Source organism: Protobothrops mucrosquamatus, unplaced genomic scaffold, assembly GCF_001527695.2.
Source record: "Protobothrops mucrosquamatus isolate PMUCROS unplaced genomic scaffold, P.Mucros_1.0 scaffold48, whole genome shotgun sequence".
Lineage (NCBI taxonomy): Eukaryota > Metazoa > Chordata > Lepidosauria > Squamata > Viperidae > Protobothrops > Protobothrops mucrosquamatus.
Window position 1 is genome coordinate 1328638 of NW_015386430.1, and position 27767 is coordinate 1356404.

Consider the following 27767-nt stretch of genomic DNA (forward strand, 5'->3'; position numbering starts at 1 on the left):
GCCTGAAGCCCGACTGGTATGGGTCTAGATAGACAGTTTCATCCAGGTGCCGGGGGAATTGCTGTGCAACCACACTCTCAACAACCTTCGCCGTAAAGCGAAGGTTGGAGACTGGGCGATAGTTAGCCAACTCATCTGGGTTCAGGGAAGGCTTCTTGAGGAGGGGCCTCACAACGGCCTCTTTAAGGGCCGCAGGGAAAACACCCTCCTGCAAAGAAGCGTTCACAATTCCCTGGAACCAGGCTCGTGTACCCCCCCGAGCTGCCAGTACCAGCCAGGAGGGACATGGATCCAACAAACATGTGGTTGCATTGAGCCTCCCCAGGACCCTGTCCACAAATTACTAATCCCATTTTATTATTATGTTAATGTGAAAGAATATTTTAAATCATTCTCCATGTTTTAATTAGTACAAAGTAAAGTATATATATTGACAAAAAAGAGATACTTTATTGCATTACAAGTTAGAAGAAATTTCATTTAATATTATTGATATATATTTAATTATATTAGAAATGAATATGCCAAATGAAATTTGGCTGTAAAACTTCCTGTTGTGTTTTCAGATTAAGTGAAACCACCACAAGCAATCAGCAAAGCACACAGTGGGTAGAATCCATGTTGTTATAGTATCTATCACCTAGTATTTTCAAATAATGCTTTGAAAATAGAAGTAAATAGTATCACTGTACTTAAAATGATTTAAGTTACCAATGCATAAATAGAAGAATAGTGATAAATGAAAAATGTTTATTCTATATAATGTTATCATTCGGAAATGGTATTGTCTTTCCTAATTCAAATTCAAATTCAGATTAGCTGAGCTCACTCTGGTTGATCATTCAATTAGTATTTAATGTGCAAACTTCCAGATGCTGAGTCTATTTAAAGTTTAAACATGTGGGGCCGATTTTGAATTTGAGGGATCTATTTGTAAAATCTTTTTTTCAAAATTATTTTTGAACAGATGTTATGATTATCAGTTTAACAGCAGATGCTTAGGGATTTTTTTTTACTTATAGGTACCTATTTTGGAATAAGCAGGTACAATATTCAATATTGTTGTGTTTAGCTTTGATTGAACAAATAAATTTAGAACAGACCTAAAAAATCACAGTCCTAATCTCAAGCGTTCCAAGCTTTTTATACAGAGAAGGAACCTGGGCCTGGTGGAAAAGACTCAAGTCAGAAAAAAAGACCATATGTGTGTCTATCTCCCTCCAAAGTCTAGGCAGAGATTTTTTTTTAATATGATCCATTAATTATATTGTTTTCTTGCCTTTTCTCCAAGAAGTCATTTTCTTTACCTTAAAACTCTTCTATGAGGAAAATTAAAGTACAAGAAAAAAGCAGCAAAACATTGCTGGCTTATCCTCCACAACTCCACATTTTTTTCCTTTCCTTTTTTTAATGAAAGCAAAACTCAATCTACTTAAACATCAGAATGATTATTGTAGCTAGCTTAGCTATCCCTTATCTTCAGAATGAAAAAAAATATCAGGGCTTTCAATTGCCTTATCTCCAGAAAAAAAATTCACAAAAACTCTAATGGAAATATCTGAAAATTGATTTCATTTTGACCTTTGTCATTTTATTTTGCACCTAACCCTAGACAGTGAGCCTACATGTCTGTAATAATGCTCAAAATATTTAAAATTTCAAAGTGGACTCTTCTGATGCTATCTTCAGACACTAGTGCAGGTACTTCCTATTTCCCCAAAGTATTCTAATTGTGGAAAACAAGATGACTAAATTTCATATGTGCGTATGTATGATTTGGCTCCAGCTGTAAAAGAAGACAAAAGGGCAGTAAACTGTAAAGTTGTGTTAGCCTAAAGCCTAATAAGAATATTTTGATAGGTACCAACATCTGTGAAGAAATAATTTGAATATGTTTTGAGTATTGGCATGCAGGCACGTATGTACACACTTTATGAGGTCAACCAGACTCAAAAAGTAAAGCAAGAATTTCAAAATCTGGAACAAGGATGTTATTTAATGACTACTAAAAATATTTGCATTCAAATCCACAAGAATGTTGGCAGTTTAGTTTCTAGAGCTAGTAGGCAATATGAAGATTCAAAATCTGTGATATTCTAAACTACCACATTAACATTCCAAATGATAAGAACAATGAGCTATCTTCTTGGAAGCCAAATTCATTTATTTATGTTTATATTTTCTAGTCTGCTTTTCACTGATAAAACAATTCCACCACAGTGGAGTATAATTTATTTACCTTGAGCATATAGTTCATTTCTAATTGAGCCAAAAGAAAAAAAAATGAAAGATTTCACAGGAAACAGTTATTTTCAAGTAACAGGAAAGAGGAGCTGAAGTATTTCCTTTTGTCATACTAAGGAGAATTTAGGTCCAACTGGATAAGTGCAATTCTTTTAATACGGGTCACACTAATATTTCTTTATATGGATAGTTAAATGGGATTTAAACCAAAATCAGTTACAAATATTCTTAAAGCCACATATGATTTTTAACCCTACCAGTTACAGTGAATTCAGGTCACTATGTAAAATTTCATTTTATTCTTCTCTCAAATAGACATGAAGTCTACACCTGAGTTTTCAATTAGGGTGTTTCTCAATATGTTAGGATCAACACAAGACTTGAAGGATTGCTCCATGAAACTCCTTCTGTGTACAAATTCACTGACAAACATAGCTGACCACGGAAATCAGCCATAAGAACGATGTATTGTAATTTTAATTTCCTTACGTAGAAAGAATATACTGTCTGATCCACATTTACTAATGTCAATAGTTGTGTTCTGGAACAATAGTTGAATAGGAATTCTTCCACTCTATTTGCTGGCTCAAATAATATTTTATACCTCCATGTAAATGTCTCAAGCGCAAAAAAAAAAATTCAGTTCATTTTAAGGAGAAAGACCTACTAGAATGTTGTAATTGCATGTGAAAAATATTCATTTACACAGGAGATCAAGCTGATTGCAAAGTGATATACAGTGTTTCTTCACTACATAAAATGGTCAATACTAGACAGTTTCATCATAATTTGTTAAGATAACATAGATGTGTGCAAGAAGGGAGGGGGAAAGTCACAAAACTTACATAATAATGTAAACTCTACCCCTTATACAACACAAGTACAAAGGTACAACTTGTACTGAGTGGCAATAATGACATATCAAAGTTAGGAATGGATGCCTATGATGATAAAATATATTGTTCATATTTGTTTCTTTAAACAGATTTCATTTAATATGAGAATAAAATTTAGAGAAAACAAAAGATATACTACAGAAACCAAATCAAGGCTATAATATTTAAATATTTTATAAGAAAAAACTATTCATTGATATTACCTTTAGTGCTACAATTACAGCTGGGGGATAGCTAAGTCCAACCATATTGGATGTACGCCTGTACATTCTATCATGATAAAAATAATGTGTAAGAAGTGTAATAAATGAAATTTAGAGCATACCTAAGTTCTTTACAGTGGATATGACTTATCGAAGTAAAAAATTTACCTTTGTTTATTTCCCCTTTTTCATAAATTTTTAAAAGATTTTAATTACAATAGTAAAAACAAATGCAAACTACACTCAGAAAAATAAATAGAAAGATTAAAAAGATTAAATAAAAAGGTGGAAAAGAAAAAGAAGAAAGTAATTTAAAGAAAAAGAAAAGAAGTAATGAAAGAACTTCCAATCTTCATTACAAGTAAAGACAAATGTAATTAATCTTCATCCCCATTAAGTTACAAACAAATATCTTTTCTTCCCATAACCTAACCTTTATCTATATGCACATCTATTAACCTTTCCCAGAATATACCTATTTTGTTTCTACAACAAATATTTATTTCTATTAACAAATAGCTCCCAATCATGCCTAATGCTTTCTACGAAAATGCATTTTGCATATTAAGTGCAAAATATGTGTTGTGATATAATGGGTATAAAATTTACTACCTGTGTACTAATAGAAATTACCCTTGGAAACTATCAGATTCTCTGTCCTTTCTTCATCTAAATGGGCTGATGGGCTACAAAGAGAATGTTGATTGGCAAGAATAACTGTAGGTCTTAAGTCTTTTTCTTATTTAAGTTTCTTTTCTCCCAAAATGCAAGATATACTATGCCACTAACAATAATTAACATTGATTATGCATTCTGTCTACAATTACTATTTAGGGACTGACTGAACTGTAAATTTTATAACCAAAATATCCAATCAAATTTTTGTATTTATTGTTCTTTTCTCCCTTTTTAAGTAAGAGCTAATCTTAAGAATTCTAGATAACTTGAAAATTTGTATATTATTTTGTAACATTTTATTGGTCCTAATAAAGCAAAGTTTGAATTTCTTGTCACCATCAGTCAAAAGACCTATGATTGTTTTCTAGCTCCCACCCATTAAAATAAAGATTATTAGTAGCCATAATTTCCTTTTTCCTTTTCCAAGCCCAACAATGGATTGGATTCAGGTTTATACCAACAATGGCCCACTGAAATCAATAAGAATAAAATTATCTTCTTAAATCAGATTTCTTTTTATGCATTCCACTTTAAATAAGCCTATGTTTTAATCCAAGTTATTATAATGAAAAATAGTTGCAGTATATATGTATGTGGCCATGATATGTAGCAATGATTTTTGCTCATGGTTGTTTATTTTTTGTAGATCATAAGAAAGACAACCAATTTGGTGTAGTAGTTAAGGCAGCAGGCTAGGATCTGGGAGACCATTAGTTCTAGTTCTACTTTAGACATGAAGCCAGCTGGTGACCTTGGGGCACTCTCTCTTTCTTGGCCCCAGGAATTAGGCAATGATAAACAACTTCTGAAATCTTGCCAAGAAAACTGCAGGGGCTTTTTCAGGAAATTGCCATCAGTCAAGACTTACTTGAAGGCACTAATTATCATTATATTATAAGAATCTACAATAATTGTTCTCAGATTTCCATTCCCAATTTTGCTTGTTTTTTTTCCTTCTCAAAAAAATGTCAAATAGCTTTTATTCAAGATTAAAGATCTCTACCCACTGACTTTTACCTCTCAACAAATATTCCCGCTTGAACTGCATGAACAATGCTTCTGAATCGTGGCTTTTCTTCACTTCTTCTTAGCATCATACCCATCTGTCGGGTGAAAGTAGAAGCCAGCCAGTCGCGTACCTCTGAAGGCACAGAGTCAGACTGGATATCACTAAGCTCATCTTCTGTGTCCAAGAGGCGCCTGGAAAGGACAGAGGAAAAAATATATTAAGTAACAGTTATCTTGAAACAATATTTTTCCAATTGTCAAACATGTAAACCCATATATAAATCTATTGGTTAGTGAATTTACTACTTTGTTTTATTCTGCAGAAGAGGTAAATTTAATAAAAACTGCTACTGATATTGTGTTTTGTCTGTGGACAACAACAATACCAAAGTGCAAAGTACTTTTTAGAAGGCACAATAACCATGTAGTGCATATTATCTTCTTAGGGTTATTCATGATTAAAACTGCAATATATCCAGGACTCAACTGTGCATTTATACTTAGCATATTTTCAAATGCTAGCTGTTCAGCCAAAATGCTTGTCTGATGTTTTTTCCATTCTTTTGCCATTTCAAAAGCTCAAGATAAGAGAGATTTCCACAAGTTGAAAAGAAGGCAAAAGAAAACATAAAAGCCCATGGTTGTTATTAATAGTAACTTCTTAGTATTTAAAAAATAAAACTATTTCATTCCAAATTCTTGTATAGTTTTTCCAAAACTTTCAAGACTTCTATAATAGCAGACTTTAATACTGAACTGGAATGTCTTCTTTATGGAATGACTTTGGCCTACTCTTCTCAATATTAGACAAATGACAAAACACATCTCCTTCATCATGTTTTGAGCTGTTAATGGTTTTAATGATAATGATTTTAATGTTGATTTCAGTTGAATTGAATTGCATTTGTTTATTAAGTTTATATACCATACAGTATATTGCTTGCATTTATTTGTATGCTGCCATAATGTGCAAAGTTAATAAACTATAATGGTGATCATAATTTAAAATGTCCATGGTAATCATTTATATATCCTGCTAGGCAGAACAATAAATTAGTATTGTTTCTTGAATTAACATGAAAATAGAAAAATTGAGTATAAATTGAATATTTTTATATATAAAAATAAAAGTTGACAAGCAAATATTTAAATAATTCTAAACTAAATGCATTCTCTGTGCCTCTTTATAGAAAAAAATCATTTCAGTCTTGTGCTTTGTGGGTGAGGCCAGGTAGATAAGTTTTAATTTATGTCTTATTAACATATCATTTCCATCTCACAAAAATGAGAATAGCTGCAGCTGTTAGACAGGAGAAAGTGTTTGATGAAACCTTGGTGAATTAATACTGGAATAATGTTAACATTTGCATTTCTTAAGATAACATGTTTACTGATTGTTCATGGTATTTCTAGGAACACAGACATGCCCTTTTTAAACCTTATTAGAAGAAGAAAAATTCATATGTATGTAATATGCCCTATAGCCTAAAAATATTATGACATATTGGGTTAAAAACAAAACAAATAGCTATACTGAAATAATTATCTCACCTAGTTTCATCAATGTATACAGATTCCAACACAGTAGCTGCATATTCCAGGTTCTTTTTTAGATCAACCACGGAAGCCTCTCCTCTCTCCAGTTGTTTTACCAAAGATCGTAATCTGTGAGAAGAAAACAAGACTTTGATTCATAGAATTCTGTTTCTCAAATTTTATGTACTATTAGTGCAACTTAATATCCCCCATAAAATTCAACTTCTTGATAACACAGTCATAACTGTATTAAATGAAGTCTACTATAACGGGGGACACAAAAACCATAAAATATGCTATCTAGATTATGATAGCAAACCTACTGATATTGTTTAGGTTAATTAACACCACTCTAATAGAAGGTATATTTTCATTAAAGCTTTTTCAATATGGCTTATAATGTAATTTAGAATGAGCAGGCTGTCAATATTCGGCTGAAAAGCCCAACCAAGCAGAACATCAGAGCCATTGCAAACTTCTAATGATTACTTTAATTGAGCAGAATCAAACGGGTAGGGTCAAAGGGAAGCTAGCTCTCAGGAAACGGTGGGAAGCAGTTAATTAAAAGAACAAAACTTTTCCCACCCCTCTCTGACAGTGCAGGTCACATTGTCCAATACATCTTTTAGTAATTGTTATGAGAACAGATTTTAGTTTTGCCAAAACAATTCTTCAGCAGCTTCGGGTTTCACACTGATAAAGGACACCTGTAGATTTAAAGCACTCTTCCCTTCCTCCCCCCTCTGTTGGCAAGTTAGAAGCACGCTGCGGTCCTAAAGGCAGTAGCTTGACACAGGAATCAAAAATTATTCTTAGAGTCAAACAAATAAACAAAGAAAAGAATTTGACAGTATATATTACAAGACAAAATTTATTAAAAATATGGAATCTTCTAAAAATATGAACAAGTTCAGTGACTGCATTATTAGTTTCACCATTAAATGCCTTTTATTTCAACAGTTTTCAGCACTACAGCAAGAAGCTTTACTTGTAAACACCAATATGGCACATCCAGACTGATAAAACAGACTAAAGACATAGCAAGAACTGCTCATTATAGGAATTGCTATAAGAATAAAAAGTAGTATCTAAAAAAGAAGAAGGGATATTAAAAAGGACAGTAGAATTTGAAATACTTATATAAAGCAAGATCATTTATTAGAGTATGTATATTACATCATTTTAATATGGTATGCAGATAGAACAAATGAGAAATTATTTGACAAGGTGCATATAAAAGTTCAAAGAATTACAGGTAGTCCTCACTTACTGATGGTAATTGGTACTGGGAACTCTGTTACTAAGTGGCATGGTCATATGATACAATGTCCTGTGAGTGTGCTGATTATGACTACAGCTCCAGCACTCCCAGTTGAATCCTGCATGGTTGCAACATCCTATCATCATCTGATTTGCTGCCTCTTACTAGCTTCCCAGGTGAATTTTTGCTTGTTGGAAACCAACAATGAAGATCATAAATTGCAGTCATGTGCCTGCAGGACACTGTGATGTCATAATTGTGATTGGTCCACTGAGTGCCTGAATTGTAATCATGTGATCTTATTTACTATAAATCTTATAATATAATTAATTTTATCAAAAGTTTTCATACTATTGAATGAACAGCTGACAAGGCAATCATCACAACATGGAAAAGATATCAATGAAAATATTATATTATTTTTCAGGGACCAAAGACAGGGTTTATCGTCTAAAATCAAACATATTGCTTGATTTTTATGGGGATACATCTGCATTGGAAAAAAGCTGTCATGAAATAATGTGTTGTTTTCCTCATTTCAAATTTTATGAACAATATGTCAGCACTCCTGGCCACAATTCAGTAATAAACCACAGTTTCTTGATTTTCCACAGCTTAATTCAACTCCTAGTCTGGAACTTGGCAGAACTGCCACATGCACAATAAAAGCTCTTTTACTGGAAACAAGATTGATGCCAAATGAAATGGTTTATTCCCTATTACCACTGCAAAAGTACAGTCTCTCTGTTATACCCACAGATGTTTAAATCTATTGCTTTTTCTTCACACTCTTCATAAATGAATGGACTCTTTGCCTGGTGGCCTTGAAACCATTCAATGTTGAATGTTTATGTAATCTGCCATCTCTGGATTGAGAAACTCTGGCTCTTGCCTTAGCACTTATACAAAGGGGGAGGGGCAGGAAGAAGAGATAGTCATTGCTTCAGTAATAGTGGCGGTGCTTAAATGATGAGAAGGAATGGAAACTGCATGCTTGAACCCAAGCCTGGATAATAATAAGATAGATAAGATAAGATAATCTTTATTGTTATTTTTTTTTACTGTGGGTACAACGGCACACATCAAAAATGAAATTTAGTTGCCCACTCTCAAAGTGAAACACATACATGACGCACATTTAAACATACTATGAACAACATATGTATAGATCCACATCCCTACATATACATAGCAAATAAATATAAAATACTGTCCATCTTTAATATATAACGGAAGAAGGAAGCTTGAGAGTTCACAAGGTTAATAAAAAAAAAAGAATTTAAGGAAATAAGCATTATCAAGCAGAGGTTGAGGGGGTTGTTCCAAGCATTATAGGACAATAAAGAGAAAAGGGTGGAAGCATTTGAGGGATTAGGTAAGATTCAAATTACAAAAAAATGATATATTTCAAAGAATGATAATCTCAAGAGATGAATCCTATCTACAAAGACTGAAAGATTCAGACAAGATCAGTGTTGTGTCCAGAGCCTGCAGAAGCAGGCTCGGGACGCTGCAAGAGTCCTGGGCATTGCAAAAGCCGCCAGGGACCAGACTGAGCGGCGCCAGCCTTACGCGCATGCGCAAGGTGGGAAAAAGGGTGTCTGCTATTGGTTGTTGTTGCCCGGGGATCCGGGAGTATAAAAGGAGGCCTGCATGCCTCTGCTCTTGTTGGTTGTATGTTGTGACTGAGAGAGAATAAAGCTCTGTTCTCTAACATAAATGGCCTCCTTCGCCATTTATCTAAGGACTTAACACTGGCGACGAGGGTGGGATTTAGTCTAGTTAGCTAGGGAAGCTTAAGACTCACCCAAAAGAAGTCCGGAAGAGGGACGACGGTGTTGACGTCAGTGTCTATCCTGCCAGTACAGCGTCGCTGGAGGGTGAGTGTGGCTGAAGAAAACCCTGTCCCTTGATAATGGCGAAAATCGGTCGCTTATCTGAATTTGATGTCTCCCACCCGGAAAAATGGGAATCTTACGTTGCCAGGATGGAGACTTACTTCTGAGTGAATCAGATAAGGGAAGATGGATTAAAGGCTGCCACACTGTTGTGCGTTTGTGGGCAAGACGCCTTTGAGATCGCCGAGAATCTGGTTGCCCCGGCCTCACTAGAAGCTGTTTCGTACTCTGATCTCAAGAAACTTTTGAAAGAACATTTCCAGCCAAAGCAATCTGTCATTGCGTGGAGGCACACGTTCGAACTGAGAGATCAGCGAGCTAGGGAATCAGCAAAAGACTTTATTGCAGCTTTGAGAAGAGCAGCTAAACCGTGCGAGTTCAAGGATTTAGAAGAAAGGCTGCGTGACTGTTTTGTATGCGGACTGAGGAACAGAGACTTACAGCAGAAGCTGTTTGCTAAGGAAGATGTCTCTTTCCAAGATGCTCTGCGAGAGGTTACGGCAGAGGAAGCTACAGGCGGAGCGGTAAAGAATCTGCGGCCCACTCGAAGTGCTCCAGAGACTACAACCGTCCACAAGGAGAACGTGCGGGAGGACTCGGAAGAGGATCCTGAAGATGAAGTGGACAAGCTTTATCAAGCATCCGGGAGGAGGCCGAAGGATCGTCCAGACAAGGGCCCAGCTGAGCTTCGATGCTTTGGGTGCGGAGGTCGCCACAAGTGGGTGGAATGCCGGTTCTGTTCCGCCATCTGCAGAATGTGCGGCAAGAAAGGCCACATCGCAGCTATCTGTCTGAGTCGGCAGAAGGTACAACCAAAGGAAGAATTGAATCTGAAAGGTACCAGGGTCCCCAGCCAAAACAGGGTGGGTTTCTGTGCAACACGCAGAAATATATTAAGGATAGGCACACACAAACCCCTCAAGAAGAAATTGTCCCTCAAAGTAAGGTTGCAAGGGGTTCCATTGTCTATGGAACTGGACACGGGGTCTGCCCTCTCCATAATTTCCCTCAAAACATTCCAGAAAATCTGCAGCAGCAGCGGCCAGCAAACTACGCTCAGGCCTTCCAATGTAATTCTTACTGACTTTCAAAATTCCAAGGTGTGCGTTAAGGGGGAGGCCACCCTTAAGGTACAGTATAAGGATTTTGAAGGTCCCTTAGATGTGTTCGTTGTTAGGAGTGAACGCACGAGTCTGATTGGACTCGATTGGTTTGAGGCCCTGGGAATCCAGGTCACAGGGCTTCACAATTTGCAAACGGAGACCCTTGCAGAAGTCTGCAAGGAGTTTGCAGATGTGTTTAGCTCTGAGCTCGGATCCTACAAGGGACCTCCAGTTTCACTAAAGCTAGATCCAGCTGTACAGCCCATAAGGGTTAAACCTAGGAGAGTACCATTTGCTCTTAAGAGTAAGATTGATGCTGAACTGGACAAGTTGCTCCAGGAAGGCATATTAGAGCCTGTAGACTCTAGCCCATGGGAAACTCCCATTGTCACGCCTTTAAAGGCAAATGGGGACATTCGTATATGTGCAGACTACAAGTGCACACTTAACAAGGCCCTACAGCAACATGCATATCCAGTACCTGTAGTGAGCCACATTTTGGCTTCCCTTAAAGAGGGAAATTTTTTTGCAAAGCTTGACCTGGCTCAGGCATATCAACAGTTGCCTGTTGATGATGCAGCAGCAGAGGCTCAGACTATTGTGACCCATAGAGGGGCTTTCAAGGTGAAGAGGTTGCAGTTTGGGGTGAATGTAGCCCCTGGCATTTTTCAGAGTGTCATGGAAAACACCCTGAGGGGTATTCCTGGTGTGTGTCCTTATTTTGATGACATTCTCATAGCAGGGAATTCACCTCAAACCTTGGCAGAGAGGTTAAGGGCTGTTTTGCTTCGTTTCCGAAGAGCAGGCCTTAAGTTGAAAAAGGACAAGTGTAAGGTTGGTGTCCATTCTACTGATTTCCTGGGGTTCAGGATTGATGCTCAGGGCATCCACCCTTCTGATGCTAAGCTCAAAGCTATTCAGCAGGCCCCAAGCCCTAAGTCTAAGGGTGAATTACAAGCCTTTTTGGGCTTATTGAATTTCTATCATGCTTTTCTGCCTCATAAAGCTGCTATAGCTGAACCCCTACACAGACTTTTAGACAAACATGCCTGTTGGCAGTGGACCAAAGTCCATGAAGCCAGTTTCAATGCGGTTAAAGCCTTGCTTACATCCAATGCGGTGTTAGCTCACTTTAATGAGAAGTTACCAGTGTGCCTTGCCTGTGATGCTTCTCCCTATGGTGTGGGAGCTGTGCTTAGCCATCTGACGGCTGATGGCTAAGCACAGGTCCCTGTGGCATATTATTCCAGGACCTTGTCTGCTGCTGAGCGCAACTATGCTCAAATTGACAAGGAAGCTTTGGTTATTGTGGCTGGAATTAAAAAGTTCCATGATTTTATTTATGGCCGCCATTTTACGGTCTTTACTGACCACAAGCCTTTGCTGGGGTTGTTTACCACCTCCAAACAGACCCCACACATCCTTTCCCCTCGCATGCTGCGATGGTCCATTTTTTGTCAGCTTATGACTGCACGCTAGTTCACAAACCTGGAGGGGAAATGGGTCATGCTGATGGCCTAAGTAGACTGCCCTTGCCAGCTGTGGAGCCTGCTCCTGCTCCTGCCGTTCATATCCTGTCCATTCAGGATTTGCCTGAGTCTCCCCTAAACGCTAGGGATGTGGCTGCTAAAACTGTCACTGATTACATGCTTAAACGCGTGCTAACATGGGTGCTGTCAGGATGGCCTGACAGGTCCCCAGAGGAGGAGTTCCAACGCTTCTGGGTCAAGAGACACGAGTTGTCCACTTTCAATGGCTGTCTCCTCTGGGGTTCTAGAGTTGTGATTCCGGCCTCATTGAGGTCTAGAATCTTAGTTTCTTTACATGAGGGTCACCCTGGGATTGTCAGGATGAAAGTGCTTGCACGCAGCCATTTGTGGTGGCCTGGCATCAATAAGGCCATTGAGGCCCAGGTACATGGGTGTCACGAGTGTCAGCAGTCCAGGCCTGAAATGCCTTAGGCCCCTGTTCATAGGTGGGAGGAAACACACACCCCGTGGTCTAGAATACATATAGATTATGCTGGGCCCTTTCAGGGTCAATTCTTCCTGGTTGTTGTGGATAGCCATTCCAAGTGGCTGGAAGTTGTTCCTGTGTCATCCACCACTACTGCCAAGACCATCCAGGTGTTGAGAAGTATTTTTGCTGCCCATGGTCTTCCAGATGTCTTGGTTTCGGATAATGATCCCCAAATTACTTCTGTTGAGTTTCAGGTTTTTCTACAGGCCAACATGATTCGCCATGCAACTTCAGCTCCCTTCCACCCTTCCACCAACGGTTTGGCTGAACGGATGGTCCACATCGCCAAGGATGCTCTCAGGTAACTGACCTATGGCAACTGGCATCACAGGTTGGCTGACTTTCTTCTAGCCCATTGTACTACTCCTTGCACTGCCACGGGTAAGAGCCCGGCTAAACTCCGTTGGGGTCGCTGGCTTGTGACTAAACTAGACAGGCTACATCCGGAGCACGTAGCATCACAGGTGTCACATCCACGTGCACCACGTGGCAGTAGTGGTGGATCCCTCACGTGGGTGATCCAGTCTGGACCAGAAACTATGGGCCTGGACACCTCTGGGTCCCTGCGGTGGTCTGCAAGGTCTCGGGCCTTTTGTCCTATGAAGTGTCTTTGGACGACGGTCACGTACTTCACCGCCATATTGATCAGCTGCGTGCGAGGCTGGATTCTTCCCCTCTCACTCCTCAGCCTGCTCTTGGGGGGGGAGTAGGGGTGGGGAGTGCATTCTGGGAATCAGTATCAACAGCCGACACTGGCTGTTGAGGACACCATGGGTACTCAATCCCCAAGTTCAGCAAGTGCTCCAAATAGGGATTCATGGGGCAGGGGGCAAATATACACCCCCACACTCACTCCAGCCTGGGAGTCACATCGGAGGTATCCCCACTATCCACAACTCAACAACAATACTCCAGACAGGGAGACTGACCTGGAGCATCCTCAGAACTCACAGCTTACAAGAGAGCAGGCACAACAGCTTGGGGGCTTGCCACTTTCAGCAATTGCTCCCAGAAGGAAGTCCACACGCATTAGGGCTAACAGGGAGGTATCTCCTGACCCTATCACTACAGAAAGGAGCCAGGGGAATTACACCCCTGCAGGGGACAAGGAGCTGAGTTCAAAGAGCTCAGCCAGCCTACTAACAGGCACGTCGACCAGGTACAGGGGACAGCAAAGTCCTGGCCTCCTGAGCCTGGTAGGCGAGCCAGGAGGTCAGGCAGTAGTCACAGGGCAGCCTGAGATAAGGGGGGAGTGGCATTTTAATTCACCTAGTTTGGAAAGCAATGGAGGGGACCATTCAAACTCCCCAGGTCCGAGAAGGTCGCTATGGGTCAAAGGCCCGCCCAAATACCTTGCAGATTACGTGAGGTGAGCAAAGGTTAGAGGAACCTGGACAAAGGTCCAGGTTGGTTAGTATCACAGGGAAAAAGATTGGGGTTCATTTATTCCCAAAACGGTAGCAATACCAATGCTTTTCCATACTCTGTGCATTTGATGCAAAAGTTAGCAAACACATACTCTAAAGGAGGTGGCGTACATGTTGGGCGCAGCATTGTCTTATCTAGGGGGGAGGAGCGTTGTGTCCTGAGCCTGCAGAAGCAGGCTCGGGACGCTGCAAGAGCCCTGGGCATTGCAAAAGCTGCCCGGGACCAGACTGAGCGGCGCCAGCCTTGCGCACATGCGCAAGGCGGGAAAAAGGGTGTCTGCTATTGGTTGTTGTTGCCCGGGGATCCAGGAGTATAAAAGGAGACCTGCGTGCCTCTGCTCTTGTTGGTTGTATGTTGTGACTGAGAGAGAATAAAGATCTGTTCTCTAACATGAATTGCCTCCTTCGCCATTTATCTAAGGACTTAACAATCAGGAAGTTAGAATTGAAGTTTGCACTGGATTTATAAGTAGACAGGAAGGAGCTTTACCACAGTTGTCTGTAAGAATTCGCAGGTAGAAGAACAGCAGGGGAGACTGTGTCAGAGTTAACCTTGGCACCAGTGGTTGGATTCAAATATGTGAACAACCAGTTCTCTGTGTGGATGCCGCTTCCGGGAGTCCATTCTGGACCTGGGCAAAAAAAATTAGCTACTGGTTCTGCCGAAGTGGTGCGAACTGGCTGAATCCCACCACTGCTTGGCACTACCTAGGTTTTCAGCAGCCTAGATTGATCCAGTGATGGAGAGCAAGCTGAGTTCCAGAGAATGAAGATCCAGGAGCTAACAGATGTAAGACTACTCAGTTGAAAGGAAATGCTTCATAGAAGAAAGAGGAATATGTTTTTTTCTCCTGAATAGCCCTTCTTGTCTTATATTCAAGTTTTTTCTTAGAAGTAGAATGGTATCTTCATTTGCCATGATATTCTTGATGGCTCAGTGTTTGATTCTCAATATTTCTTCTGTGTTGCCCCTGTATTAGATGTGCAATGAACTCACTGATTACTAACCTGCCCTGTGATTGCTAACTAACATTGCCTTCATAGTCTTATTTCTAATCTTAAACTCATCATGTGACTTGAAATTCTGTTTTACTAATCTTAATTATATATGATGAAACTGATGAGGGAAAATATCTTGCATAATACATATATGTATTAAAATATATCATTCATATATATTAATCTATCCATAATGGATTCTAGAAGAAACATAAGGATTTGGCAGAGCAACTAGTTCTGATTCTGACCAGATTTTGATCTGTTGAGGCCAGTTACCATCCGCCTCAGTGTTAAAGCCCAACTGCTTTCTGCCAAGCATATTATCCAGAGTGGCACTTTTTGCAGCATATGTTTTCAAATTATTCAGAAAAACAAAAAAAATGTCATTTTTCTTTCTGCATTGGCTTCATTCTCATATTCCCAGTAGAAATGGCTTTGTGTTTCTCCCTTTCAGACAAGCAATTACCTACATTTTGAGGTATGCCTATTAAATGTCATTAGTAAATATTACATTGTTACTTCCAATGGGTTGTACATTGAGCCACCATCTGTTTCCTTAAACATATGTCCTGGATCTGCAGATCCTAAATGCTTGGCTGAAACTGAGCTAGAAATGTCTCACAACCTGGGCCCTAGCTACAGAATGTACTCCAGAGATCGATAAAAACAGGCAATTAAAAGGACCAAAAATAGAGAGATAAATATTGCCAAAGTTAGAGTATTAACAAACCACATTCAATTATTTTTAAATTCAAGATAATCTGTTTCAGAACATTACTTTGCAGCCAATTACCAACAGATTAAAATTACACTATTTTGGATATTTATCAAAATACTTAACCCTAAATATATTGTTATGATGATACCTTTTAATGTATGGATAGAAATTGGGTTCTGATAAGCACAGCCACATGTGATGGTTTAAATGAATGTGGGAACTAATTTACTTGGTGGTTATACATGCAAATAAATCAGGAGTGGAGAGCAAGGGAAAAATAGTAGAGAGGACAAGATGAATAGCTACAATCCCTGATTTACATCAAAGAAACATGAGCCCATATTCAAACATAAGAACTATATAAGATATAAAAGAGAGGGTCTGTGCTCAGTGTTCCTATTTCCAATTCCAGTGTGGAAAACTACGGGGTTTTTTTAGACATGTCTTTTTCATTTCTGGTCATATTATGTAAATGTTTAAAAATGTCTGCAGTTTTGCCATGCATGGTTGTATGCTGTTGGCACAATCATAAAGATCAAGAGCCATTCTATGGCAGATTCAGTGCTTCCTCCAATAACAGGACTTGCAGTTTTCCTCCTTGGGAACTCTTATAATTCTTTCCCAATATCAGAACTGAGTATAAGAACAACTGAAGATATTTCATGTGATTGTAAAGAATTTGCATTAATCATCTTAATCTTCATGTGTGCATACATATCAACAATCTGTCTCTCTCTTTTTTTGAGCTGGTCTTAAGACTGTAATAAATGTGTAGCATTCCTTCTAAACAATTTTTCTTACTAATTCTTTCCAAGAAAATTTGTATTAACAACAATCAATACTTTCCTGGCATGTTTTTAATTGATACTTTAATAGCATCAAATTACAAAGTCCATTAGACTTGCTGTCCACAATCCAACATTGACAAGTTAAACTATTTAGAGAACAGGAAAAAATCTGGAATGTTTATATAAATATTTCGGTAATTTTTTTTTTCTTATTTGAAGCTGTAATCTGCTTAGATCAGTAGCAAAATATTGTAAAACTGTGCACTGTCAAAATATGGCTCCTGATTGACTTTTATCATCATTTTGATATGTTGTACAAACAAAGGCCCTATCATCATTCATCTATCAACCAGCTACCAAATACTTTCAATATCAACTGCTATTATATATCAACTGCTTTTATGTTTAATATTGCTAAAAGCCTGTGGGTTTTTTGCATATTACTTTTATTTAATTATAAACCCAATACTCAATGGAGTTATCAAATCCTATGGAAAATGAATGCACCCATCATAAATGTAATTAAAACAAAGTGGACAATTATTTGTATTCCAATATAATGAACTAATATTATTTATCATAAATAATTACTTTACGCTGGATTGAGATTAAGTATAGTTGATTTAAATTTCATTGCTCTTGTCCAAACTAAATTAAGTCACGAGTAATTTTTCATATTAGTTTCTTTGGGATTTGTTCTATGTCCAGGTAGTGGTTAGGATAGTAGGCAGGAACACTGACAAGGGTGTCAAAAAATCAAGAGGTGGCTGCAATTAGATGACTGAAAGCTTGCTGCATTTAATGTATGTCACAACATACATGAAAAAGACACAGGGCTTCAGTCATGCAGTTGTAGCTACAAGCTTATATATTTTTTTGTTTATTTCTTCACTTTTTTTGGACTCTTTCTGTTGTGTCCTGAGCCTGCAGATGCAGGCTCGGGACGATGCAAGAGTCCCGGGCATTGCAAAAGCTGCCCAGGACCAGACTGAGTGGCGCCGGCCTTGCGCGCATGCACGAGGCGGGAAAAGACTGCCTGCTATTGGTTGTGATTACCCGGGGATCTGGGGGTATAAAAAGAGGCCTCGTGCCTCTGCTCTTGTTGGTTGTTAGCTGTAAGAGAGTGAGAATAAAGCTCTGTTCTGTAAAATGAATTGCCTCCTTCGCCTTTCATCTCCGGACTTAACACTTTCAATGGATGATCTTGAAGAAAGTATCAAAGACATACAACAACATGACAATATTCTCTGCTTCTGTGAAATGTTGATTTCAATTGCAAATCTTCAGAGGCTATATGACAATACCAAATGTTATTTATTCCAGGCCCAAATAATTCAGTGTCATTGTGGGTTAATTAAGAACAATATTTCATTTGAAGCCAGGCTCTATTTAGATATGGTAGAGGAAATGGAGTTGCTTATTCTTTAGAGCAGAAAAGAAATTGATTTTATTGAATTATAAGCTATCCAAGTCCACAACTTCACAATATCTAATCTTTTTAATTATTTACTTAATTTTAGTTTGGTTTAAGAAAAAATAAGTTCTGCTTGATAATATAGAAAACAGAAATCCATTCATATAAAGGGATATAAAATATTTCTTGAAACAAGATGAAGCAGTCTAGGTTTTAGCAAAAATTTCTTTTAAATTCTAGATAGCAGTTTCTCAAATGTGTCTCAAGGAGAGGATGAAAAAAGAAGTTTCATGGAAATATTACACAAATGGAAACTGTTTGAAATATGAGTACCTTGGCCTATGACATTTATCTGGCCTAACAGCAATCTGGGTTCAAATTTCAAGAGGCATTTTCATGATTCATCATTGCTTTCCAGTAACTTTATTCTTTTTTAAAATATATATATATCTTTATTTTTAACAAAAGAATTGTTAATCCTACAAAAAAGATGTAAAAAAATACACTTTGAGTTTGGGAAAAGGCAATAGTCATAGTACTGGGAGTAACACTAAGTAATAATAATACTAACTCTTAGAAATACTAACTATACTGACCTTACCTATGCAATCATGTTTGTTCTAATCTTCTGCTCCCTAATAATGAAATTCCTTCTCAAGAGAGACTTTACAGAGTTATTCAACTGGCCTTGCCTGAGATTTATAATAGGACTTGTAAATCTGGAAAAATATCCCTGAGGTCATAACATTATCCTTATTTTGCTTTCTGAAGTTCCTAAGCTAATTGACATTCTGAATTAAAATTGCTTTCAGATATTTCCTCATGATATTCTCGATTTTGCTTTATTGTTAATTGCTCATATTTTTATTAGATATTATTATATATTGCATAGTTATTGCAATATAATAGCCAAACTGTGAAAGCCTTGGCTTGAATTTCATTTCTGCCATAATTGTATGAGGTTGTGTTCTGCAAGTTTTCCTTGTACATATATGCATTGGCAAATTAATAGCTGATCGCTATGGACTAGGAATATTTATCATTAAAAAATCATGAATATTTATCTAGCAAACATTTGCAATGGCAAAACTCTCCCGATACATTGCGCAATGTCACATGACATCGCAGGTTTGACATGTCTGGTCTAAGACATCTATGCTTTCTCTTTTGCTGCTTTATCCATATCCAAAATAAGTATAGATTATGGTAAATGAAGTGATGTACAGGCATGAGCCAATTGCTATTAATAAAACATTTTGTGAAAAATCAAAACATGGATATTTCTCCCAAATGCTGCTGTTTATATCTGATTTATTTATTGATACTTATGTATAATGCTAGCAAAGAGATGGAAAAGAAAAATCAGAGAGCTTTGCAAAGCATTCAGGACACTTTATTAGTGATCCCATCAGAATGGTAATATCTGTCTGTACATACATTCTTGCACAGACCATCTAGGGCAGGGGTATCAAACTGCCGGCCCATGGGCTGGATGCGTCATAGCAAAACCAAGCCCACCCCATTGCCGGCAATGGAAAAAAAATTGCGATATGTCGCGACACATCATATGACATTGCAAGTTTGACATCCCTGATCTAGGGACACTGTACAAGCAGCCATGCCCAGGCAACTACCAACTTTGAGAAGAAATACTTAGCTCTCTTATGCTAGTCTGCTTTCTGAAGCATCCCTTTCCAATACTTTGCAGAGCACTAGAAATTGCTATTGATGTTCAAAAGCACTTTTCACATTAATAGGTTTATATCTTTTTCAAGCATTTTACTATAGAATAATTATCTTAATAAAAATCAATTAATGTAAAAAAATGTTTCCAAATTATATAATTGGAAATTGTGAAATAACTGAGGTCTCTAATACCATTCTATGGATTAATGATTTTCTAAAATAAAGAACTGCAGACTATCTAAACTATCAGTTGGAGTAGACTGAGATACAATGCCTAGTATTTTATCCATCTAAAAGTTCATTTCCCCAGATGTGACTTAATCATGATATAAGAGAAAAGCTTTTTTAATCTCCGAGCAGCTCATAGGATTATATGTACTTTATGTTTTAACAAGTTTCCTGCTAAATGATAAACAGAGTACTAAATACATTTAATCTTTGCTAACAAAGATTAAATTTTTGAATGATTGTTATCCTATTATTAAGCTATATTTCAAAGACTAAACATGTTCTATTTTTTTGCAGAAATTTCCAGAAAAATGTTCAAAAGGACACACACAAAAGCAGTCATGTTTAGAGAAATATTAAATATTTGATTGTGTTTGATCAAGTTCTTTCACACCTAGAAACCATGTAATGACTTCCAAGATGATCACCCTATAATCTGTTCATTGCCTTTGTAGCTGAAACAATCTGCCTTGCTACTGAGCATCCTGTTCTTCTCTTTCCTTCTAACTTTCCCAGCCTTAGAGCCTTTTTCAGAGAGCTTGTTCTTCACATAATGACTCCCTGTGAGAAGAGGGCTGAGCTAAATTGTTCAGTGTTCTATCAACTGTTCCTGATATTCTCAGGAGTCTTACCAAACTTCAAAAGCATCAGTACTCTTCCTATCCTGCTTCTTTAAAGTCCAACTATCACTTCCATAGAGCGTCACAGGGAATATCATGGCTTGCCCAATTCTGATCTTTGTAGGGTTTAACGCACATCACTATATTTAAATATTTTTCCAAGTCCTTCACGCTGGATTACTGAGTGCTAGTCTGTGATACTTTCTTGACTGTTTGTTTCTTTATTGTTGATGGTTGATCTTAAAAGGCAGAAGCCATCCAGTACTTTGATATCTTCATTGTCAATTCTAAGGCTAGTTATTCTACCTTTTGTCATTAGTTTGGTCTTTTTTATATTTATGTTTTTTTTAGTGTGCCATTTGACTTTTAGTACTAGGTCTTGCAGATTCTATGCAGGGTCTTCAGTACACCAAAGTTAAATATGGAGACTAGCAGTGCAAGAAGAATGGTAACATCTGAGTACTTTTCAGGCAGAATAAGATAGCTCAGTGAAAAAGCAGAGCCAGTGTTGATGGGTATATATAAGGAGAGGATTAGTAAATTGACTCTTACAATCCTCTCTGGGTAAAAGAAACAGAGACAAGATTGCCCAAACCCTTTCTTCTTGGTTGCTCTTCATGAGATTTCAAGAGAGCAATTTCTTGAAGAGGGGAATCAGGAGACAAGTTTTCCCATAATTGCTCTAGCCATAAATGGAGCTTTTTTAAAGGACATGAAGCTTGTGCACTTCCTCATTAACTATTTTGGAAAATTGCTTATTAACTGCTTCAAACCTAGGCGAGCCTGAAAATACCCAGTGAGTGCATTCTATCCTTAATATAAGAAAATGAATAAATATTTTATACATTTTTTAATTTTAAAATACACAGCAAAAAGCAAAACAAAGTTTTGGCTACAGAAAATTTTACCTGTACTAAGAGTTTAAAAAATAATAGAATATTGGGATTTGAAGTTATATTTTTAAGATTTTTAAGATTTGAAGTTATATTTTTTAAAAATAAATGCATGTTTGTGGGAAAGGAAATTTTTTGATATTGGGGGTATAACAGGACAAATAACTAATTATGGCATTTAGAGGTATCTTTGAGGGACTGAATGAATTATAAATTCATTATATCAGCTATGCTGTATCTTTTGGAGAATGATCTATTTCCAGAAGATGTTGTAGAATAGGATATTCAACAAATTCACTTGAGAACAATATAGGACTCTGAAATAAAAATTTGCCATCATATATAAGTAGAAATAAAAATGACAATTCCAAACAACAGTTGGAATAATTTGAATCTGTTTTGCTTGCTTTACAAAAGAAACTGCTTAAAGTTTTTGAAGAAACTTGTAATAAGAAACAATAAGAATTTGAATGGATTACAGAAAAAAAATGTTCTGGGGTTTTTTAAAAAAAAGTAATACAAAATTGGTTCATTTGATCAGAGTTAAAAGGAATGTGTTATTCTGGGTGGTTTTTCGGACTTACTGATGTTTTGACTGGAAAAATGTGGTATACTTAATCTGCTTATATTGTGTTTAAACTTTTCATTATATTTATTTTATGTAAAAAAAATATCTACCTGTAGTCCTTAATTTAAGAGCACAATAAAGACTAAAGTTTCAGTTGCTAAGCAATGTGGCCATTACTTTACTAAATTGCTTAGTAACCATAATACCAGCAGTCCCAGCTGCCACTGATAAGCGAATTTTACCAGTCAATAGCTGAGGACCTATCCAGTTTAAGCACTTCCAGGCTGGATCTTTCCCATCCCCCAAGCCTCAGTAAAGGATTGCTTCTAACTCCCCACACACAAACACACACACTTTCTTACCTTTCCCCATATCTGCCCTTTTGGCTAAGCACTGTGTGGCTGTTTGCCATACCCTGGGAAGCCACAGCAGCTCTAGCCCAGTCTTAGTCATGTTCAAGATCCCTGCTGCCCTGCACTCCACTGCCCCAGCTGAATTTCACTGCTGTCTTCTTGGTCCTGCTAGTGATGGAACATGCCCAGCTGATGGGCCAGATGGAACTGGCTTCCAGCTGCCAAAAAAAAAAAAAAGGCGGTGGTGGGTGATGGTGGAACTGAACTTATTGATTTTTTGCCAGCCCAAGCCACACCCAGGAGCCTTTGTGGCAAATGTCAGCAGATGTGGCAGAGTGCAGGATGGCAGGGGACCAAAAGGGCATAGATTGCATGGATGGAGGGGGAGTTGGAGTGCCCCTGCAATGCATAAGTGTGCATAATTTGAAATGTAATATTATATTCCTGAAATATATAATGAGTTTTCTTTGTCACTAATCATTAGTGCCTTAAAAGAGAATCCATAAAAGCAGTGGCTGTCATTGCTTCTTTACTTCACTTCTTTGCAGACTTTTGTTTGTTGGTCTTAGATGTACAGAATACCCATCATAAGCCTTATCCAAATAGCTTCAAAGAAGGAAGGAAATAGTAATATTTATGACCAAATATATTTTGGTATATCTCCTTTTGTAAAAGGAAAGCAAATTCTATCAGAATATTTTTTGAAGAGCAAAATGGTTGGTTTTCATAGGGGATGTCAAAAAAGTAAGATGTTCTTACAAGGGAAATGACAAATAAAGGTTCATTTTGACATCTTCCATTTTAGACAAATCACAGTAATAAAGCTGAAACAATGTCCTACTACAAGTATAGGGAATGCTTTTTAGACAAACAAGGGTGTAGGCTCTGATATATGGCCCCACCATATAATGAGGCTTAATGCACAATTGAATCAAATTTTTAGAAATGTAATAACAGCTTAGTGAATCAAGAAGGGGTAAAAACATTCTGATATCTACACACAGGTACACACAGACACTTTGAAATACATACAGTAGCAATTATTAGGAAGTTCATTGTTACCAAAACTACTGCTCATACAGAGTATTAATAGTGTAATTGTCATCAATATACCTAGTTTGTGACATTTGAATAGACACTGGAGGAAAAGAGGCTTTTGCATTCATGTAAGCACGTAATGCCAGCTTCATGTCAGAAATACAAAAAAATTATCAGCATCCTGGATTCAAGTATTTTAAAACTTTCAGCAGCAATAAAAAACAAGTTATCATTTAGGTGGTAAGGCAAAACAAATTTCTCACAGGTCAGTGTGGTCTGTCACTAAAAGTCAAGAGAACAAAGACATGTTTCTATAAATATCTGTAAAAAGAAAGAAGTGTCTTCCCTAGTATGTACCAACCAATGCTTGACACCCTTGCCTGTGATAAAATACCTGGCATTAGTTGCCAGATGCTAGTTCGACAGGTTCTTCTGAAAATTGCTTCTTATTCTTTTCTAAGTGTGAAAATCAATCTCTGTATTACAATAGCAGATCATTTTGCAAAGCACAAGCAATTATGTACAGAGATGACTTGTCAGATGTCGGTTTAATAGACTATTTTTTTCTTCTATAGTTCTAGCTGCTATCAGTCAAGCAATGGGCACAAACAGAATAGCAATCATGAACTAGCACCAACTCATTACATGGCTATTCATTTATTCCCTTAAATGCCAGCAATTTTAAATACATTTTAGTGCCACTTCCTCCTTTATTGAAGAAATGTATTGTATTTCTATATTCACGATCAGACACACACACACATTCTAGCATTTCAAAATCCAATGTAATTCGGAATAGAGCTGGAAGGGACCCTGGAGGTCTTCTAATCTTACCCCATGCCCAAGCAGGTATCTCTTTTTAAAAACCTCCAGCGATGAAGCATCCACAACTTCTGAAAGCAACGCCATTTCACTAGTTAATTATTCTCGCTGTTAGGAAGTTTCTCCTTAATTCCAGGTTGCTTGTCTCATTGATTAGTTTCCATCCATTGCTTCTTGTCCTGCCTTCTGGTGCTTTTGAAAATAAGTTGACTTATTTTCAACTTATTAGTTGAATAACTTATTAAACTTGTTAGGGACTTGGCAGCATAATACAACAACTTGATATCTATGTAATCTATTAGAATACAGACATTGTCCACCAAATTTTAAGTCTCATCTTCCAGTGTTAATCCTATTCAATGTCTTCATTACAAAAATGTCAGCTAGGAAAGAGAAGACAATCTAATGACAACTCTATCTTAGATACCTAGTCTTTAACTAGGTTCACACATTACATTACTGCATGACAAATAGCCCAACCCTATTTTATTATTCATCCATACTGATGAATGAAGTAGTAAATTCTTGAGATATTAGAGTGAATTTCAGACTGTGTAGAAGTTCAATGCATTTGCAATGCATTTGTGTTAAATATAAAATATTATTTTAAAAGGAGAAATACCAATGCTTGTTACTAATCTAGGAGAAAAGTTATAGAATGTCAGGGGAAAAGATTCTGGCTTAGCTTAATAGGGTTGGACAAATAGTTAGGATCAAATATCTAGCCAAAAACAAAAATCAAAATGCACCATAGCATTATGAGGAAGACCTCAGAAACAAAAAAATTTGGGGAACAAATAACACACTTTGAGTAAGATACTGCTGCTCAGATGAAACACGAAACCTCTTATGCATTATAAGGTCAAGGAAAATATATGTTTGTTTCTTACTATGAAAATAGTTAAATTGTCATGATAATGTTCACTGTTGAACAGGTTTACAGAAACTTATTTCTGTTTACTTTTGTATAAAATATACCCAACAGAGCTGCTCACTAGCCTAAAATAGAATTTTAAATTTATTCTAAGTCCTGAATGTATTCTGAATATGTATTCTGCAAATGTATTCTGGGACCAGATCTAAGGATAGTTCACACATGGCAAGACAACAGCCTACAGATTCCAGTAGCACTAAACAAAACGAATTTGTTTTCAGAATTTTCACAATTTGTTTTAATCTTGCTGATTAAAAACAAAGAGATTGTAACCTCCAAATTTAGCAACAGCATCTTCAAACGTTATTATGAGATGCTATACCAACCCTTATATTGGATCTCTCTAAACTATACGAAAAAGAAGTTCAATGTGAATGTATAATTTTAATATAATATTTTAGTGTTTCCTATTGTATAGTAGTTATGTTTTGCACATCATCCTTGATTGAATTTTTATAATATGATAAAATTTTCCAACTTGTTGACAGTCTGCAATTTTAACCCCAAAACAGGTACATGTGCAAATCTTTGCTCTTTTTTGTATTTCTTTGTGCCCGTTCCTTCCACCATACAAATAGAGGAAGATCTTTCAATCACAGTTACTCTGTTTTAACCCTACCACAGAAGTTCCTTGACTCACATACCTATAAATTTTCAGTAAAGATTTGTGGAAAAATAGAGATTTCACCCAAGCAAGCAATCAAAAAAGGAAGAAAGCAACTTTATTATGGTCAGTGACCAATTAAAAAAGAAGTCAAATTATGAGTATATAAATAAAAATTGTGAAAATAAAATTGATATGATCAAAATACTGAAAATCAAAAATCAAAAAATTTATTTTACAGATACTAAAATTTAGAAAGCAACATGTATTCATATTCAGAGAAAATCACATTGATTGAAAAAGAATAATTATAATTATAAATAGAATGAATCTAAATGGCTTGGAAATCTAACTAGAGAGGGACTTATTAGCGGTTACTGGTCAACTGTATAATACAGACAATATCACTAAAATGGCTTAATGGTTCAAAAAATCTTTTCATGCCAAATTGATAGAAATAGAACAGACCAACGGATCTTGGAGGTCTTCTACTCCAACCCCCTGCCCAGGGCAGGAGATTCCAAGGTGAGGAAAAAATATCTATTAGAACTAGAGGGGTAATCAAGTATATCTATAGTAAAACATTGTTTTATATAAAACAAAGTCAAACTCCTGTTCTTCTATCAGATTTAAGATATCCATTCTCTCCTGAGATTGAAATATCAAATCATATTGAAGCCCCTTTTTACCATGATAAATGCAGGAGTGTTCATATGTTTAATTCATTTTCTCCCATATATACTGTTTATTTTTTCACTTGACTATTCCAATTTGACCTGTGGGAAAAAGTTGAATCTCTTGGGATAAAGTAAGGTAAAAGTGATTTCAATTGCTAAATGAGATATGTGTCAAAGTTTGCTCATAGTCCAATGCTAAATCTAACCATGTGGTTTTTAAATGTGGGATGCTGTTTTTTTCCCTAATAGATGGCACTCAAAATTAAGATGCTATTATATAAAAAATAAAAAGTCATGCAACACTAACACGTGCATTATAGTATATGTTTTGGTGGACCATATAATTTTCCTAAATTATACATAAAGTGGCATACATAAATAGGCATAAAGCAGAATGGAATCAAACAGACAGACCACATGATAATATACCGATGAAGTATTAAATTTCTTTTCCAAGAAACTGGAAAATGAGAACAAAAATGAAAAATTAGGGTTTTTTTGTTTTTGTTTTTTGAGTTGCCACTATCCAAGACATAATCCAGCAAAGAAATTATCAATTTATTTTGTTGATGTTATGAATAAAACAGAAGCTTCAGATCTCAAGTACTCAGTGTAATTACACTGCATAAATTTGATAAGGAAGACATCTGTGTTATTGTTTAAGTATAACCAACAAATGAGACTTTATTTTTGCTTATTCATCTCCATTATATTTCCATGCTGATTCCCTTTCTTAAATAACATTCAAAATAAATCTGAATAATATAATAGTATATATTTTATATTCCACTTAATAATCCATTAATAATAAAAAAGGAATTACAACTTAAATGTTTATATATATGAAACATGACATAAGCCTTGAAAAGATCTCTATATACTCTCGATTACAGAATGGTCTAACAATATTGTCTTGTCATTGTTTAGGTCAATCACAATAATAATAACTCATTTTTATTTATTTATTTATTTATTTTCACTAACTTCTATGCCGCCCTTCTCCCCACGGGACTCAGGGCGGCTCACAGCATATTAAAAAACAACACAAAAAACATTTCCCCTATAAAACCAATTAAAAACCAAATATATTTATGGCTGTGTCATTATTAAAATCTTTAAAAAATTATTCCCTATTTAAAATTCACCCTAGGT

At 36.7% G+C, this 27767-nt stretch overlaps 1 protein-coding gene across 1 annotated transcript in view; it reads right to left on the reverse strand.

Annotated features, from left to right (window-relative positions):
* Window positions 1-27767, reverse strand: part of PDE1C (phosphodiesterase 1C) — a 244100-nt gene that overhangs the window by 61894 nt on the left and 154439 nt on the right. Inside the window, exons 4-6 of the mRNA XM_029283292.1 lie at window positions 6581-6694; window positions 5039-5221; window positions 3344-3410 (exon numbers count right to left, since the gene is read on the reverse strand). Coding sequence (XP_029139125.1) covers window positions 3344-3410; window positions 5039-5221; window positions 6581-6694 — 364 coding nt within the window. The remainder of the gene's footprint in view (window positions 1-3343; window positions 3411-5038; window positions 5222-6580; window positions 6695-27767) is intronic.